The 17,081-nt window shown below is 39.1% G+C and overlaps 2 protein-coding genes across 3 annotated transcripts in view; one reads left to right on the top strand and one right to left on the bottom strand.

Annotated features, from left to right (window-relative positions):
• Nucleotides 1–17,081, top strand: part of FZD3 (frizzled class receptor 3) — a 639,796-nt gene that overhangs the window by 1,375 nt on the left and 621,340 nt on the right. Inside the window, exon 2 of one of the 2 annotated variants that reach the window (XM_044062718.1) lies at nucleotides 6,538–7,306. In XM_044062718.1, the coding sequence (XP_043918653.1) occupies nucleotides 7,118–7,306 (189 nt within the window). In that variant the 5' untranslated portion in view covers nucleotides 6,538–7,117. Of the gene's footprint in view, nucleotides 1–6,380; nucleotides 7,307–17,081 lie in introns of those variants that run through there. The other variant, XM_044062719.1, reaches the window with a different exon arrangement.
• The window catches only part of FBXO16 (F-box protein 16), an 872,321-nt gene that overhangs the window by 696,705 nt on the left and 158,535 nt on the right, over nucleotides 1–17,081 (bottom strand). The window lies entirely within an intron of this gene.

The following is a 17,081-nucleotide window of genomic DNA, read 5'->3' as shown; positions in this document are numbered from 1 at the left end:
AGATATTGTTGGTTGTGTGATGATGTAATCCTTCCTGCAGTTATCGAGGACCCCCCTCCCCCATAACCCTGATACATGAACGGATGACTCATCTCCAAGTCTTGTAACGGAGTTTGGGATCATAACATTTTGCACATAAACTTGCAGGTGCAATCCCAGTCTAAACTGCAGTTGCTTGTTATATAGACAGATACCTAGATGACTGTTACGGAGGTATATTTTTACTAACCAGTGACGTGATCTCACTTGGACGTTTCTGCATAACATTTAAACTTTAAATACTAGATTTTAAAGAGCAACAAACGCCCTTATAACATGAGTGCAGTTCATTCAAAACGGAGCTTTAGAAATGATGGACTTTTAGTTTTGATGCAAAAAAGTAGAGGGCATTAGGCAGTTTTAGTTCAGAGTGGCTGCAGGAAGACTGAGTAATGCACCTTCAGGACACAGCGAATGTAACAACGCAGATGATTAAATAGGACCAGAAGATAGTAAGACATACATTTATTTTCTTGCCTTTTTAATTTGTTAACCGTTATAAAACCCTGAGCCGAGTGGGGCCATATTCAGGTTCAGTCTGGAAAAGAAAATAACAGTAAAACAAATAATAATAATAAATATGACATGGTAGTAAAAAAAATAATATAATTACAATATAATTCTATATGTACAAAAGCTAAGTACCGTACCTCTTGGCTCAAGAAATTTAGACAAATCCAAAATATTGGTCTTGTCAGAAATGGTGAGGAAAACAGCCTACAGGGATGAAGTGGAGCATGTGACAGGCTGGTGCAACAGCAACAATCTGTCCTTAAATGCAAGCAAGAACAAAGAATTAATAGTGGACTTCAGGAGGACTCAGGAGATACATCAACCTGTGGAAGTAGGGGGTGGCAGTGGAAAGAGTAAAAAAACACCAAGTTCCTGGAGGTGCACATCTCAGACAACCTATCCTGGTTGACTCGTATTGGCCACACAGTGATGAAAGCACAACAACGTCTGCACTTCCTACAGAAACTGAGGAAGGCAAACCTGTCTCAGTCTATCCTCAGAACCTTCTACAGGGGGACCATTGAGAGCATCCTCTCAAGTGACATCATAGTTTGGTATGACAACTGCAAAGCACTTGACTGCAAGGTTCTCCTGAGGGTAGAGAGGACAGCAGAAAAAGTCATTGGTTTCTCGTTTCCATCCATGGATGATCTACATGAGACTCTGTGTGTGGGAAGGGCTAGAAAGATGATCAACAATCCCACTCACCCTGCCCATGGCATGTACTTTCTCCTTTCCTTTGGCAGGTGGTATCGCAGCTTGCACTGCAAAACATCTAGACTGAGCAGGAGCTTCTTCTATTTATCTACAAGGCTGCTGAACTTGAATGCCAGGCATGACAGTGAATAAGCAGATCAATATGGCACTTGCTGTGAAGTATCATTTTTAGTAATCACTCTGGCAAATTGCTTCAATAACTGGTACAGTTAACCTGATTTCTTATGCTTGTACGTCCTAAATGTGCAATAGTCAGGATTGAGTCACCACACCATACATGTGCAATATGAACATCAGACTATATTATACTACAACTGATGATGTGTGCCATTATTTACTGACTTCAGTCCCCAGTGGTTTGCCAAAAAAAAAAAGCACACATTTTATGAAAAACAGACCAAAAGTATGGGGTGAAAATCTAGTGGACAGTTGAGGGGTATACATTAAATGGGTTTACAGTTGCATATGAATTTTAATAATCATTTTGATTACTTGTAACACTGTTTACAGGAGAGAGAACTAGAAAAATCAGTATGGCACAAAAGTTGAATGATTCTCCTTTTTGATGTATTTTTTAAGACTACTCAAAAATGGGAGTTTTAAGAAAAAATGTAAATAAAATCATTTATGTAGATGGATGGGGGTACCTGGTAGCATCACTCTGATGTATTCCGTGACTCACTTGCTAAAGGTGTGAGTCCTCAGGGGTGAGAGGAGGATAGTTATGACAGCTTTTAACTTTTAAAAGCAAGACTGATATTGTCAGCTGTAGAACCGTAAAATTTAAACTAAGGATTAGAAAAAGGTTTGCAACCTTTAATGCAAGAGGGGATAGTCAAATGTTTTCAGTTTGAAATGCAGTTTTTCAGTCCTTGTAGCAATACGAGTTAGCAGAGGAATATCTTGTCAAACCGGGATAGTTGGCCTTTCTCTGACCTGGTGACAGTAACAGTGAATGGGTGGGGGGAGCACTGGATAAACCATTTTCATTCTGCACGACAGCTGATTTAATTTGTTCACTTACATAAGACATTCATATAAACCAGAAGAATGTGGACTGGATTTTAAATGGCTGAATGGGTTAAGAAAGCAGTTTTACTATAATACACCGATTTTAATGAATGGTACAATTTCAGAACAGTTGTAATAACCATTAGTGTGCCCCAGTGGCTGCAGATAGGTTAGTGCCATTTAAGATATTTTTGTGATGCTTATTATAAAGCACAACATGTTCAACAGATATTACATTTCTAATAGATTGTGTTGCGTAAGAGACTAATATTGATTGCATTATAATGTGTTTAATGTGAAATAACTGTAGAAATATCAAGTGTTAACTGGTAAAAAACTTGATACAACTTAAAAAAAAAAAAAAAAAAGAGAGGTTGACATGGACACATCTGTGCTTTACAGCCTCGTCATTTTTAAAGAGTTGTGGAGCAAAACTGATAGAATGCTGGGATGAGTTTTGTTTGAACTTTACTTTGTATGTAGTTCTGATTAAAAGTATTCCTGGCTTTTTACAAGCTGAGTACTTTACAGCATACCTAGGTTCAATACCTTTTATGCTATGGTAAGGAGCTCAAACAAGGGTAAAATATGCACTGAGACTCATTTCCCACTGTGCATTGAAGAACTAGCGTAACAAATATATTCTTTTTAATATTATTTTTTATTAAAGTAAATTTGCATACCTCCCATGATGTCTTGATAAAAAGTGATTTTTAATTCAAACTTTTGTATGGACATTCTAGTTGGGTCGTATGCTTCTACTAAGGGGTGACTTTACTTTTTAACCTTATTTGGTATATGCCCGTGAGGTATGAGGCTAAAAATGACAACACAGGTATGTAGTTAATGCACTCTTATTGTCCTAACTGCATGGCTGTATTGACTAAGACTAATGTTATTTTATATTCTGGAGAAAGTATGCCGAAACTTGTATCTGTCCTCAGTGGATATTTGCATATCTCCATTAAGTGTATGTTGCAGTTAGTTTTTATATGTTTTTCTCTTTTTGCCAGAGTTCCCCAGGTTGGGACTTGTTATGCATCTGCTTTGTCTCTCTTGCTGTTTTGGGCTGGCTGGGAGTGCATCAGGTTGACATAGTAGCATGCTTTTGCTACTGTACAGATAAGCTGGTGAGACCACGGTGAAGTAATGCGTACAGCAGTGGGGACTTTGTTGTCCTAAAGAAAACTGTAATCTGAAGACATTTGTAAATGGGCTACAATGCTGGTTTAGTGAATAAGTGTTAACATCTGAAAAGGCAAAGAAACTTTTTTTTTTTGGTAGGTGTTATTGATGAATTTTTGCTTGTGTTACCCTCAGTGGATTTTTTTAAATGATGTTAGCATTGCTTACTAGGTTAATGATATTTAGGAATCTTAAGAAGCCAAGCCTTAAACACTCCCAAGGTAGCTTTTAGCCTTTATATTTTCTGTACAAATAACACAGAGATGGGCAAAACAAGGCTATGTTGTGCCGTTTACTTGTTGCACCTATCCATGAGGGATGTGGGACACTAATATTTCATATTTGTGTTAGTATAATCTGTACTAATCCACACAGTGACATCATTTCATGTGTACAGAGTGATTCATCATCACCCTCATCAACCCCCTTTTTCCCATGGGGTTGGGATGTCTGATCAACTGTCACCATCTCTCTCGATTCATTGCCACTCTCCTATCTTTGTCGATCATGCCTGACTGTCACAAGTGTTCTCTCACACAATTCATACACCTGTTTGCTGGATACCCTTGTTTTCCTCTTGCCTTCTTCCAGAGTCTGTTCCAAAATGTTATTAATGGAGAGAATACACAGACGGAGAACTTGTGATCGGGTAATGTTAGATATGAAAACGTGTAAGTGTTATTTCTTTCACAAGCTTGAGACCAGATATTAGAGGTCCTGAATGCCCGAAAAGTAAATTGAAATTCAAAGAAAGTAAACATAAATATTTTTCAAACTCACTGTTACACCATTAATGTGTTGGGGGGGGGGGTCTTCATCCTCTTACACCTCTGTTACTTATGTATACCAACTCCAAGGTCATTGTACCTCAGTGTAGCTAGACTGCTCAGATATACTACAACACCAGCCTTAGTATTTATTTCCATTGGCTGTCTGCAGCTTCATATGCAAACTGGCAACTTGTTAGTTTTACAGATATACCCAGGCTGTGTAAATCTTTTGAAATTTTCAGGCTTTCTGACAATCCCAACATGCAGTCCTATTTGCTTGGAAATCCACCCTGTCTGTGTGCATTCTGCTTTTAGCCTTTCTCTTTGTGGTTCACTGACTCCCTATTTCTTTTGTTTCACATTTATTTGGTTGTTTTGCTGACCAGGTTAGCTCTGCTGGGTGGTCCAGACTCATTTTCTGAAGGGAGTGCAACATAGAAACGTAGTTGACTTGCATTCAATTGCCATATCCTTCCAATAAGAACTGAAACTTTTCCATCCAGTAATGATATCACTCCTCTCCTTTCCTTAGCTGCTGTACTAGTCTGAGTAGTGTTAAAAACATGTGATGAATTTAACTTGCATGTTTTTCCCTTTTTTAAAAGGGCTATACTGTCGATAAATGCGCATGCAATGTTGCACATATGTTTGGAATTTATATCTCATCATAGTGAATGAGACCTCCGTTTTATGCAGTTGTATTTCATTTTGTTTGAATTGAAAATATTTTGGGAATAGTAATTGTGCACTAGGTATTAGTAATTGATTTCTTACTTCATTAAATTTACTTGTTCGGAGCACGACTTTTTTCAGAGACCTGCAGTGAAATTGCAGTAGCCGAAGGTAACAACAGGAACACTGTTACTTAATGAAATAATACAGTGAAGTGTATTCAGGTTTTCCTACATTTTTGTCATACTATGTATGTTTTGTTTGGTTCTCATGTTATTTCTCTGCTTGGATGTATCTAGTATTTGTAATGCAGTTTGGACCTCCTGTGCTTGCTCTATGCTTGCAATTATGACTGCTTCTCTATGTTTGATTCTCTTAACTTGCTTTATTCTGGACCTACCTGTTCCAGAGTTTGCATGCTTTTCTGTATGCACTTTATCTAGTAAAATAAATAGCAATAATTAAGAAAAGTCCACTGAGCCTAGGGCCTTTTTTCATGGGCGACCCAGCATTGGTCCCCTAATAACGGAAGTAAAAAATATAAGATTTTTGTAAGATACATGCAAGGAAACGCAGATTGTGTGCAGCAGAGTTTTAAAATGTACATAGTTAAAATTATACTTGGCAAGAGTATCACACCATTATGGGCTTCAAGATTTCTTTCTAATAAATAATTGTATATATTTGTAGGCAGCATATTTGGTTGCTGTGGGGTTCTTTTGGGAATCAAAAATCCTCCAATTGAAAATTACTATAAACTTGGCTGGTAAGTGCATTTTTAGATGTTTCAAGCAGTATCACCTTCTTTTTTTGGCATTATACATGATCTGGGTGTATTGTATGTTTTAATCTATTGAGGTTTTCTGTGTGGTGGATCCCATTGCAAAAGGACCAATATCTGTTGGGCCTACCCAGACAACATAATTAAAATAACGCACTTGGAGTATTTCTGATTTTGTGTGTGTGAGGGTGAGGCTATACCACAAAATTAATTTGCATTTCTCAGTTACATAACTGTAGCTAAAGCAGGAATATACTTAACAGTATGATAGTCATATATGTGAAGGTGGTAGCAGTAGATAAAATAAGGTAGTGTACAGCCAAATCAAACACACAACAGCTAAACATGGAGGGGATCATTTATCTTCAGCAAGATCTTTGAGTTGTGAACAAAATGCTGTATAAGATGGGGGTTGGAAGGCAACTGGTCAGATGGTACAACAATGAGAGGATTACTGTCAGAGATGAAGGTAGATAGCAGAGTTGCACGTGATTTGATACCTGGGACCTGCGTTGGGTTTTTTTTTTTTTTTTTTAATCTATTTATTTTCTGTGTCAGACGAGGCCTAGGCTATAGAATTTTAGTCTTTTTTTTGTCAAAACACAAAAATAGGGAGAGTTGTAGAGGATCCACTAAAGCTGTAGTATTAATGCAGTCAGTAATGAAAATGTTTTTACAAGAAATAAGCGGGGGGAAATTATTTTTGCATGGCAGCAAAATTTATCCTTTAAGGTAGCAGATAGTTTTTATTATTTAAAGGAAGTTGCTTGTATGATACAGATGCATCATCCCATCACTGTTGCTTTGCCAGCTTCCTTATTCACTGAATGTTTTTCTGTTGCTTTGCAGGTTGCATCATCCTAGTATCATTCTGATTTGAGAGGAAGAATGGTGTGGACAAAAGCTGGCTTACAGGAGGTGACAAAAAGCTGGAACGGTGACATAAATGTCTTGTTGTGCAGGGTCACTGATATTGATCGCTCCCAGAATAGGCTGAGTTGTACAAGCAATTTGTAAAATTGAAGAATCATGCCCTGTTCCAGTGCATTGGGCCTGTATGTAAACAGAAGGCGCTGCTTGTTGCGTACAGTTGACAGAGGCACAGTAGCAACTGCTATGTGCATTTCTTACTTGAGTGAGCCCAACAGCAGCTGTTGTGGAGGGGAACGAGGAAGAGACAACTGGTGGCTGGAGGGGTGAGCAGCTCAGTCATTTAGAAGGAAAACTTTGGATTTTGGTATCTTCCAAGGTCTCACTTGAAATCAAGAGGAACATTTTGCATTGCCTAGACTAGATGGTATGGTTACCTTACAACTAGTGTTGTGAGCTTGGCAGATAATTTTATGTTGACTCATTGTTCTTTGAGGCCCCTGCAAACATTTCTGTTTTTTTACATAAGGAACTTGTATCATCTGTGCAAAAGGAAGCCATGGCTACTTTTTGGATGATTTTATGTCTTGGTTTTGTGTTTCTTTCCCTGCGGTACTCTGAGGGCCATAGCCTTTTTGCATGCGAGTCCATCTCATTGAGAATGTGTCAGGACCTACCTTATAATACTACCTTTATGCCAAACCTTCTGAATCATTACGATCAGCAAACTGCAGCCTTGGCAATGGAGGTAAGAAAAATGTATTTTGTTACTATTACTGGAATACTGTTTAGGTTGTAGTTTTCCCAAATATTGGAGATTAATGAGAAATATCGTGTTTGGGGCAATGTACATTTTTGCGGCTGTTTGAGTATGTATTAACGTACATATAAATGATTATATGTGTATTATAACATTGTATGTCATACAAATGGTATATACTTCACTTGCATTTTCAAATTTTGTGTGTTACATTGGGGGGGTCACACTTTCCCAACAGCCACAGGTTTACTTCAGCTGTGCATTGTCTTCACACATCCCAAGTAGTCCTATCGGTCAGTATGACTGAGATGTACCAGTGTGATACCACATCCCCCTGTATAATGGTTTTATTCTCGCACATTATGTGGTAAATACATTGAAATGGGTATTCCAAAGCTACAGACCTACACATTATCAAATTCATTTTAATTCCTGCTGATAGGCACCAGAGAAGCAGTCAAGTGTATACCTGTTATTTATTACTGTGGAATTGAATCGGTGAGTAACCCCCATGTCATCCGACTTCATCAATTTTGCTTCACTGAAATAGTTGTGAAGGAAGACCATTTTGTTGAATGTAAGGGATGCTGAAATCCTGACAGATTGTGAAAGTCATGAGAGATCATGTATTTATGCTTTCCTATATGCATAATGATTTAGAAGTAATTGTTCACTTACTGCAGGTACTCTCTTGTTAAGCAGAGCCGACAGTGACATTAGAGAGCATTTTACTGTACGTGTACATTTGCCAGAGGAGATGCTTCCTTGCTCCTACGCGACATTGGTATTTGTAGTGCTGACTCTGTTTGGCTTTGGAGAATTGGAGGATTGCCAGTACAAATAGATTAATATGGAGGGGGATGTGGAAGGCCTAGTCCCCTTCAAATATATGCTGAGCAATGTGTTTGTTTCTGGAATATTGTATGTGGCTATATCTTTTTTTCTCGGTTTCATTGATTTTTTTTGTATCGGTTTTATATGGTTTTGCTGATTTTTGTTTCTTTTTAGTTTTTATAATTTTTATGATTGTAGGGATGGTGCAGTTTATCGTTTCAATATTTTGGTTTTGGCAGTGTGCCTTTTCATTAGTAAGGATTCATTTAGATGATAGTCATTGAATCTTCTTTATAGAAGCAGAACATTATGGTCCTCTCTGATCCATGTTATTGGAAATGAAGATAACATTGATCAAAACAAAGCCTACATTTTTTTTATAGAGTTATCTTTTTAGCACACATGTCAATGGCTATTGTTGTGTATCCATTTAAAGTTATGGAAGTTAACTAACTTTGATATTTAATGCTGTGAGGACTGTATAGACCAGTAGTATTGATTTGTATGCACTGTGCCTCCTTCGTTTCATGTTTAGTGAACCACACACAAAGCAGCAGAACCTAGCTTCCTTCTTCCTCGGTACAGCAGGCTGTTTTTTGAAATGCAAGTCTACCATAGGTTTTTTTCACACGGTGACATTTTTTACAGTGGTACGTCAGTAACTCTTGCTGGCATTCACTACTTTTTTTTTTTACCTGACTGTGAATGTACTTTTTTGCTTTCTTTAACTTGCAGAACATTGCTGCAAAGTTTTGTACCTGCCCAGTATGAATGCACTGTCCACTGCTTTGTTATACATCCTCATCTGCCATTTCTTCTGTTTTTTTGTCATATGCAGTATAGTACATGAATTATCCTAATTACTGGTAATTTTCATGACTTTTCTGTCACATTTTCCCTTGGTAAATCTGTTTGCTTTCACTTTTGTAACATCATTGTAGGGAGTAGCTATTCCCTACCTCCTTCCGTTTTCTTAGCTCCTTTCAAGTTCTTGGAACAGATATTGGGTAGAGTGTTATAAGAATGAAGATACCTGTAAGTTGTCCAGGTGTGTGTGTGTGTGTGTGTGTGTGTGTGTGTGTGTGTGTGTGTGTGTGGGGGTAAACAATAATGCATGTTACATGTATCGGTATGTACTATAAGATGCTGGGTTAAAAAAAGGTAGTGTGCCTGTAAGTGCAGGTATGTGGGTACATTTTCACAAAAAGTTGGTCAGGAGTCACCATGTGTTGGAAGCCTGTCTATAGACCCCCTGTGTGGAATATAACAGGCCATCTGGGGCATGTGTAGGAGTGTGCCTTAAAGGGGTTACCTACAGCTCCGAGCTGAGATCGAGTCACCATGTGTTGGAAGCCTGTCTATAGACCCCCTGTGTGGAATATAACAGGCCATCTGGGGCATGTGTAGGAGTGTGCCTTAAAGGGGTTACCTACAGCTCCGAGCTGAAATCTTGGTTTAGAAGATGCCTACAGCCTTGTAAATTGGTTTTAAGTGCAGCCCATTTCTGTAAGGTTGATCTCCTCCCTCTCGCTCTCTTTAAAATCTACTAATTTTATACCTGGAGTATTACTTACATGGCAGTCCTCATGCATGGTGCAAACAGATTTCCGTCAGCAGCTGCTCACAGTTCTGAGCCTCCATCTCGTTAACCCCAGCCATACTTCCAAAAAGTCGGTCCAGTAATGACGGCTACCCAATCACTTTTCAGTCCTTTAATTCTTTATTAACATTTAACCAAGCTGGCAAAAAGAAATGTAAATAAAACAACAAAAAAAATGTTTGTTTACTTTGTACAAAAAATTTGATCCTTACAGTCCAACATGCAGCAGCTCAGAATGTTCATTTGTCACCTTCAGAGAACTCTGTTTTCAGAGTCCTTCCCCATTCCTATTACATTATATACAACCCTCTGCAATATCACAGAAACCATTTATTTCTTTTTTTGAAAAGAGAGGTTGGCAGCCTACCTTTCACATCTATTTTTTTCACCCATCTATTTGTCAGTCATTTGAGTCACTCTACATACCACTACCCTGAGACCACCCTTTGGCTATTAATTCCAGCTAAGATGTCCATCTAGCTATCAATTTGTGTGTTTTTTTTTCCTCTTTTCTCATCATCTGCTTTTCCTCCATTTCCCATATTTGCTCCATAATTTGAATTATTTCATGGACTTTGGGGCTTTCTTTTTGATTCCATTTTTCATTAACTGCTTCCTCACTGCAGGGCCCATTATCCATAACAATTCCTTTGTACTCTTATGATCTTTCCTCTTCTCACAATCCTAAGAAGCAAATTCGTTCATCTCCATTCCATAATCTGCAGTTCACTTTTTAATTTTCATTTACAGAAAATGTGTTAGTTGCACCTGTCCCCTAAATCACACCTTCAACAATGCCCACTTATCTCAGGAAACAATGCCACTGTTTTACTGGAAATGTAAAAAATATCTGTGTAGTCATTTCCAAGTAAATATTCTGAGAATTCTTGCTTTCATTGCCCTCCCTGGAGGTATACAAATAGTTTCCCACTGCTCCTTCATAATTCTCATGTTTAATTGTCTCTCCTAACCCCTTATCACCTCTAATGCTTCCTCCTTATCATCATGTCTCATTTTTTTTACAGTTATGCTGCATTTTCCCTTTTGTCTGTTGTTCCTGATCAATTGTTTCCTGATCTACAATATTCTGAGAATTCTTGCTTTCATTGCCCTCCCTGGAGGTATACAAATAGTTTCCACTGCTCCTTCATAATTCTCATGTTTAATTGTCTCTCCTAACCCCTTATCACCTCTAATGCTTCCTCCTTATCATCATGTCTCATTTTTTTACAGTTATGCTGCATTTTCCCTTTTGTCTGTTGTTCCTGATCAATTGTTTCCTGATCTACCCTTTCAAACTCCTTCTCCACATCTAGCAGGAAGGCTACCAGTGTATTACCATGCATTGTCCTTCCTGTGGAACCCAAAGATCAATAATTTCTGCCCAACTAGGTTCTAGTGTCACCACTAGTATATCATTATTCAGTATTATTGGTCAATAAAAACTTGGATGGGGGGGGGGTCACTCCCTGCTTTTGGGATCACTACAGTCAGACCCTGCTTCCAGGAATTAGGACTCTGGTTTCCCTTCAGTATGCTGTTAAACAGATTCCTCCATGCTCTTGCCACATCCTCTCCACCTAAGCTGCAGTCCTCAGTCAGGATACCATTCATTCCTGGGGATTTATCCCACTTTTGTCTTGACAGGTCTGCTTCTATTTCTTCAGCTGAAATGTATTTCATTAGATCATTCTTATGATCTCTTTGAAAGGATAAGCCTCCTGAAGATTCAGAATAACCCGTTGTCTGTCTCTAGCTCACCACTCCACCTCACTGTCCCATGTACAGCTCTTGAAAGAGAGGATGGAAAGGCAGTCCTTTCTGCTTTCTCCTGTCAGTCTAGTTGCTTAGTGCCACAAGTCTAGGAGATTTTCCTTACTCCACATTCCCTATATGCCCATATCATGTCATCTTCCGTCTCTAAATTCTCGAATAACCTTCTCAACTTCACTATATAATCCTCCCAAAGGACGGCCCTGCTGAGCTGAAGTCTCCTTATTCTTCTCAACTTGCACACTTTGCCCCTCTCTTATTCATCCCTAAGTTACTTTCTGTTAACTGCTTCAACTCATGTATCCCAAATTAAAGCCAAAATTTCCTCCCTGAATCTTGTTAGCTTTGTCTGTTAGCCACCTCATGCCATTTTCCAGTCTAGTTCAGATTAGAAAACCCTTCATGTATTAACATTGATGTTGTTACCAGGTTTTGTATGAGCCGTCGTTTTATTCTTGGGAGTAGATAAATGCAAGCCAATGTCACGTTTATTCACTGCTAAATGCCAGTCTCCATTTAATAAGCTTGCTTCTTCCTGTATTTCCCTGGTGGCCCTTGTCAGAGCCACCAGTCCCCTTCTGCATTACAACCATCCATCCCTTTCGTGCTAGCTTGTTGTGCTCTTCCTCTTGTAAATTCATTTCCTGCCACAAAACACACTTAGCATCATGTCTTTATTAAATATCCTGCTCTTTTTTGCTTGGTTCATTAGCCTGTTTACATTCCATGTTAAGACTTCCAATGTTCCCAAACTTTCACTTTTGTATTCCTTACTGATGCATTGTAGCCCTTACTGCCCAGCACAGCAGTTCTACATTCTCCTTCGCAGGCATTCCCATCTCCTGTATAAATTTCTCCTTCTTGCCTCACACTTTTTTTTTTTTTGTGTGTGTGTGTGCTGTCTGCACTCCTCCTGCAGTCCCCCTTCAAAAACTATACACAAAAAGTTGTTCTTCCAGAGAGAGGATTATTGCCCCTTTTGGGCCATTGACCCTCTTTCCTCTGCACTCGAATACATACTGGGAGTGACATCCTCCATGGCTTTAGAGGTAACTGCTTCATACCTCCTCCATCCTACTCTACTGCAATGCTACAGTTTTGATATACTGCAGTGATTGCAAACTTATCTTGCCCCCCTCCCCAACATTCAGGATTTAAACAAGTTCTTCAAGTTCTCTCAGAATCTTAATCACTTTCTCTGTACCCTGAACTCTCCTTTCACCTCTTCTTATTCCACTTCAGGCTTTAAATCTCCCCTTTTAATCTATTCTGAAGTAAAAGTGAGCACAAAATAATGCAAGGTTTTGAAGACAACGACCACCCTCCATACAGAATATTCTACTGAGGAAGTGGCAGAAAGTTTTCTAAGAATTAAGCCATGCAGGAATGCAGACAAGAGAAACTTTCACATTTTGTGTGGTAAATAATGCCGAATAGGAGGCTCCCCGCTTAGATTCTCAGCTGGGGTGCCTTTATGCAGGAATGCAGACAAGAGAAACTTTCACATTTTGTGTGGTAAATAATGCCGAATAGGAGGCTCCCCGCTTAGATTCTCAGCTGGGGTGCCTTCTTTTTGAGGTGTCTGCATGTCCTCCCTGTGTTTGTTTGGGTTTCCTTCAGATGCTCAGGTTTCCTCTTGCATCCCAAAGACATGCAGGTGGTGGATTGGACACTTTAAATTGTGTGTGTGTGTGTGTGTGTGTGTGTGTGTGTGTGTGTGTGTGTGTGTGTGTGTGTAAGAACAGCTGTGGCAGGCATAGCTACGTGGTAGTATAAACCTTAGCTCTAGATGTTTTGATTTAATCATGTTAATCAAAAGAACTTAAGTGTACAAACGAGTTAATCTCAGTGTTGCAAGCTTCCTAGTTGAAGCAGTAAGTATTTCACATATCAGTTTGTTCTACATCGTGAAACAGTGTTCCACATTTTGCCTATTTGTTCCACATTGTGAGATATGGTGGTCCACATTTTGGAGATGACCTTAAGAGCTTTTAACTTTCTACAAAATGAGCTGTTGTAACTCATTGCATTTCATCTCCAAATGCCATCAAATGACAAATGGGTTGAATCTCGGTGAGATGAGTCTATATGAATTTGGTTTATGGCCGTCTTCGTGTGCAGGAACCTATGGACAAAAAGTTGTTGAACTCTAGTGGAAAATGATAAATCCATTTATAGGGGTCTTCTCATAGAGCAGCTGATAACATCTATATTATTGGTTTATTTATAAAACCTAGAAGTGAACTATTGGTATAAAACCTCTTAAATGGGCCATTTTGAAAAGTGTTAAGTTGTTTAAATCACTGGATATATTAGTAATATGCTTTTTTCTTTGTATTCTAGATGAGGATGTGCATTTTTATGTGTCACTGTATAACAGATTTTTGGTCGGTTGCTTTCAGGTGAATGATTCCATAGAAAGAAAAAGCTAATTTTCTCAGATATCCAGTAGTAGTTTTAGTAATTAGTAAAAGGATACACTGCAAGAAATCTAAATGTATGCAAGCTAAAAACTCATAAGCTATACTCTCAGCTTCAGACCAGTTCTTCTGTCTGGTAAACTTGCCTCCAGAGATTCTGGCCTGGGCAGGTAATACTAATTGCAACCTTAAGACAGGGATTACCATTTAAGGTATCTGAAATGTTCCTGAATACCCGCGATAAGACTGAAAATATCACATTGGTTCCTTTGGAAGCACATTTCCATTCAAAGCCTCATGTGCCAAACTGTTGTTTAGCTCTGTTAGTTGGCAAAGAATTTTTATGGACTTAGACATAATGTTAGTCCAAAATAATTATATAGCCATGCACTGACTTGAAAAAGTGCTTTTCACATTCTGTGTATTGGGGTGTTTCTTCATGTCCCTCTCTTGTACTGCTTTTTGAGTAAACCACCCATTACCATATTTGATTATTTTAAGTACCCAATGAATTTTTTTCCTCTGCAGAGGATTATACACATATTTTTTTATTTGAGTTCAAGTTTCATGACAAGGAATCCTGTTTCAGCCATTTGCCCTGAAGGAAGTTATCGCTGTTTTTCCTTTCAGCATGGAGATTTGGAGAGCTGAGTCATTAACTGTCATGATTGCAGGTGCGGCTGAAAAGGATGTCTCTCCACCTCCCAATTAACATTGCAGATATCAGTGTAATCGAACTGTTAAAGAGCCTTGATAAGAAAAACTGTCAGAAATACCAGTGTGGTGACTGTAATTAGCACTGCCTCTGATGTGATGTCAAAGAGCCTACTATTAACCAGCCCTTAATAGCAGATAAGTGTTTTGACCCTCTCCAAGATAATTTGTTGCAGGACTTTGATGGTTTTGGTTGGTCTGCACTGCTTCCCTGTGCACAGTAGTGCAGACCACCATGATCTTTATAAGCAGCGTGTCTTTGTGGACATTGGGATCAGTGGAGGACATATGGGTCTGGAAACTATTAATATTCTGACATGTGCATGCATTGTTGTCTAGGAGGAAGCTATGGAGAAAGGCATGTGGTCTGCCCTGTTCTTAGATGTGAATCTAGACTAGACTACCTCTACATACCACACACCACAACAGTAGCATTCTTACCACGTGCCTGGTCACAGCTACTTTTAAGGATGTTATAAAGCATATCTTGTATTGTGAGTATGTATAGCTTGTAGCATACATAATTGTGTTTTTTTAGACTAAAGCATTGATTCCATTGTAGCTGTACAGTGTGGACATCTTCTAAAATCAGGATAAATGAAACTGAAAGTGTTCTGTCATGGCATATGAACCATCCTGTAGAATTTGGTAAAGATGTAAAGGCACAGAAGCTTGTTTGTAAATGTGGGAATGGAGCTTGTGCAGCTAAGTCTTCCTTTCTAAAACTAGAACACTGATCTTCATGGATCTCTTCCAGATTCAGTCCAGGGTTACAAACTGAGTGTAACAACATAACATTTTAACAATAAGCAATTCTTAGCCATACATTTGAATTTAACAGTAAACAAAGTTGCAATTAATGCACAATAACATGGCATTTAGCAGTGAAACAATTAAGAGTTTGAGAGTTTAAAGCAAGATACAGCGTTGTAACTAGCTATAGTATGTTGCAAAGCTTAGTATTTTTTAAAAGTTAATGCAGATCAAACGGTGGATATAACAAGTTTACACACCCCTGTTAAAATGCTAGGTTTTTGTGGTATAAAAAAATGAGACCACAATAAATAATTTCCAAACTTTTATCACCTTTAATGTTGCCTATAACCTGTACAAACGTACAATAAGCTGGTTGCATAACTGTGCACACCCTTAAACTAATACTTTGTTGAAGCACCTTTTGATTTAATTACAGCATTCAGTCTTCTTGGATAGGATTCTGTCAGCATGGCACACCTTGACTTGGCAATATTTGCCCCACTCTTCCTTGCAGAAGCGCTCCAAATCTGTCAGATTGCGAGGGCATCTCTTGTGCACAGCCCTCTTCAGGTCACCCCACAGATTTTCTATTGGATATATGTCTGGGCTGTGGCTGGGCCATTCCAAAACTTTAATTTTTTTGGTGAAGCCATTCTTTTGTTGATTTGGACGTATGCTTGGGGTCATTGTCGTGTTGAAAGGTGAAATTGCTTTCTAGCATGGGGCCAAAAGTGACTGGTATTTTGGAACTGTTCATAATTCCCTCCACCTTGACTAAAGCCCCAATTCCAGCTGAAGAAAAGCAACCCCAAAGCATGATATTGCAACCACCATGCTTCACCGTGGGGATGGTGTTCTTTTGGTGATGCAAAGTGTTGTTTCTGCGCCAAACGTACTTTTTGGAATTGTGGCTAGAAAGTTCAATCTTGGTCTCATCAGAACATAACACATTTTCCCCCATGCTTTTGGGAGACTTTATGTATTGTTTTGCAAATATTAGCCAGGCCTGGATGTTTTTCTGTGTAAGAAAAGGCTTGCATCTTGCAGCCCTACCCCATAGCCCAGACATATGGAGAATACAGGAGGTTGTTGTCACATGTAGTACACAACCAGTACTTGCCAGAAATTCCTGCAGCTCCTGCAGTGTTGCTGTAGGTCTCTTGGCAGCTTCCCTGACCAGCTTTCATCTTGTCTTTTCGACAAAATGATTGACTTCAACAATTGGCCAAGCTTCTGGTGTCATTCTCCGGGGATCCAGTATCTGTCTGCCTGGGACAACATGGTCGACAGACCACGATGCTTTGCCAGAGATGGCCTGCACCTATCACCCCTGGGATTCCGGATACTGGCTAAGGCTTTTGCTGCCCTTATAGTGCCTTTTTTAGGCAAGGTTCAAATGACAAATTCCCCACCGTAACAGGAACGGGCAAGGAAAACTGAGGGTAACGCTACTCAATGCTAGAAGTCTAAATCTCAAAATGCACTCCCTCGAGGCACTCCTTAAAATGGAGAACATCGATATCTGTGCCGTGACTGAGACCTGGTTCAAGGCTCCAGAGAGCACCCCTGCATTACCAGGCTATAACTCATACCATATTTTTCGTCCACCTATCCTGGACCGGAACACCAAAGGCGGAAGTGTGTCCATATTCATTAAGGATGTCCA

Source organism: Protopterus annectens, chromosome 2.part1 (genome assembly GCF_019279795.1).
Source record: "Protopterus annectens isolate FY-2018-M chromosome 2.part1, PAN1.0, whole genome shotgun sequence".
NCBI classification, from domain to species: domain Eukaryota; kingdom Metazoa; phylum Chordata; order Ceratodontiformes; family Protopteridae; genus Protopterus; species Protopterus annectens.
Note: the sequence above shows the minus strand (reverse complement) of the source record. Positions and strands in the feature narration are given on the sequence as shown.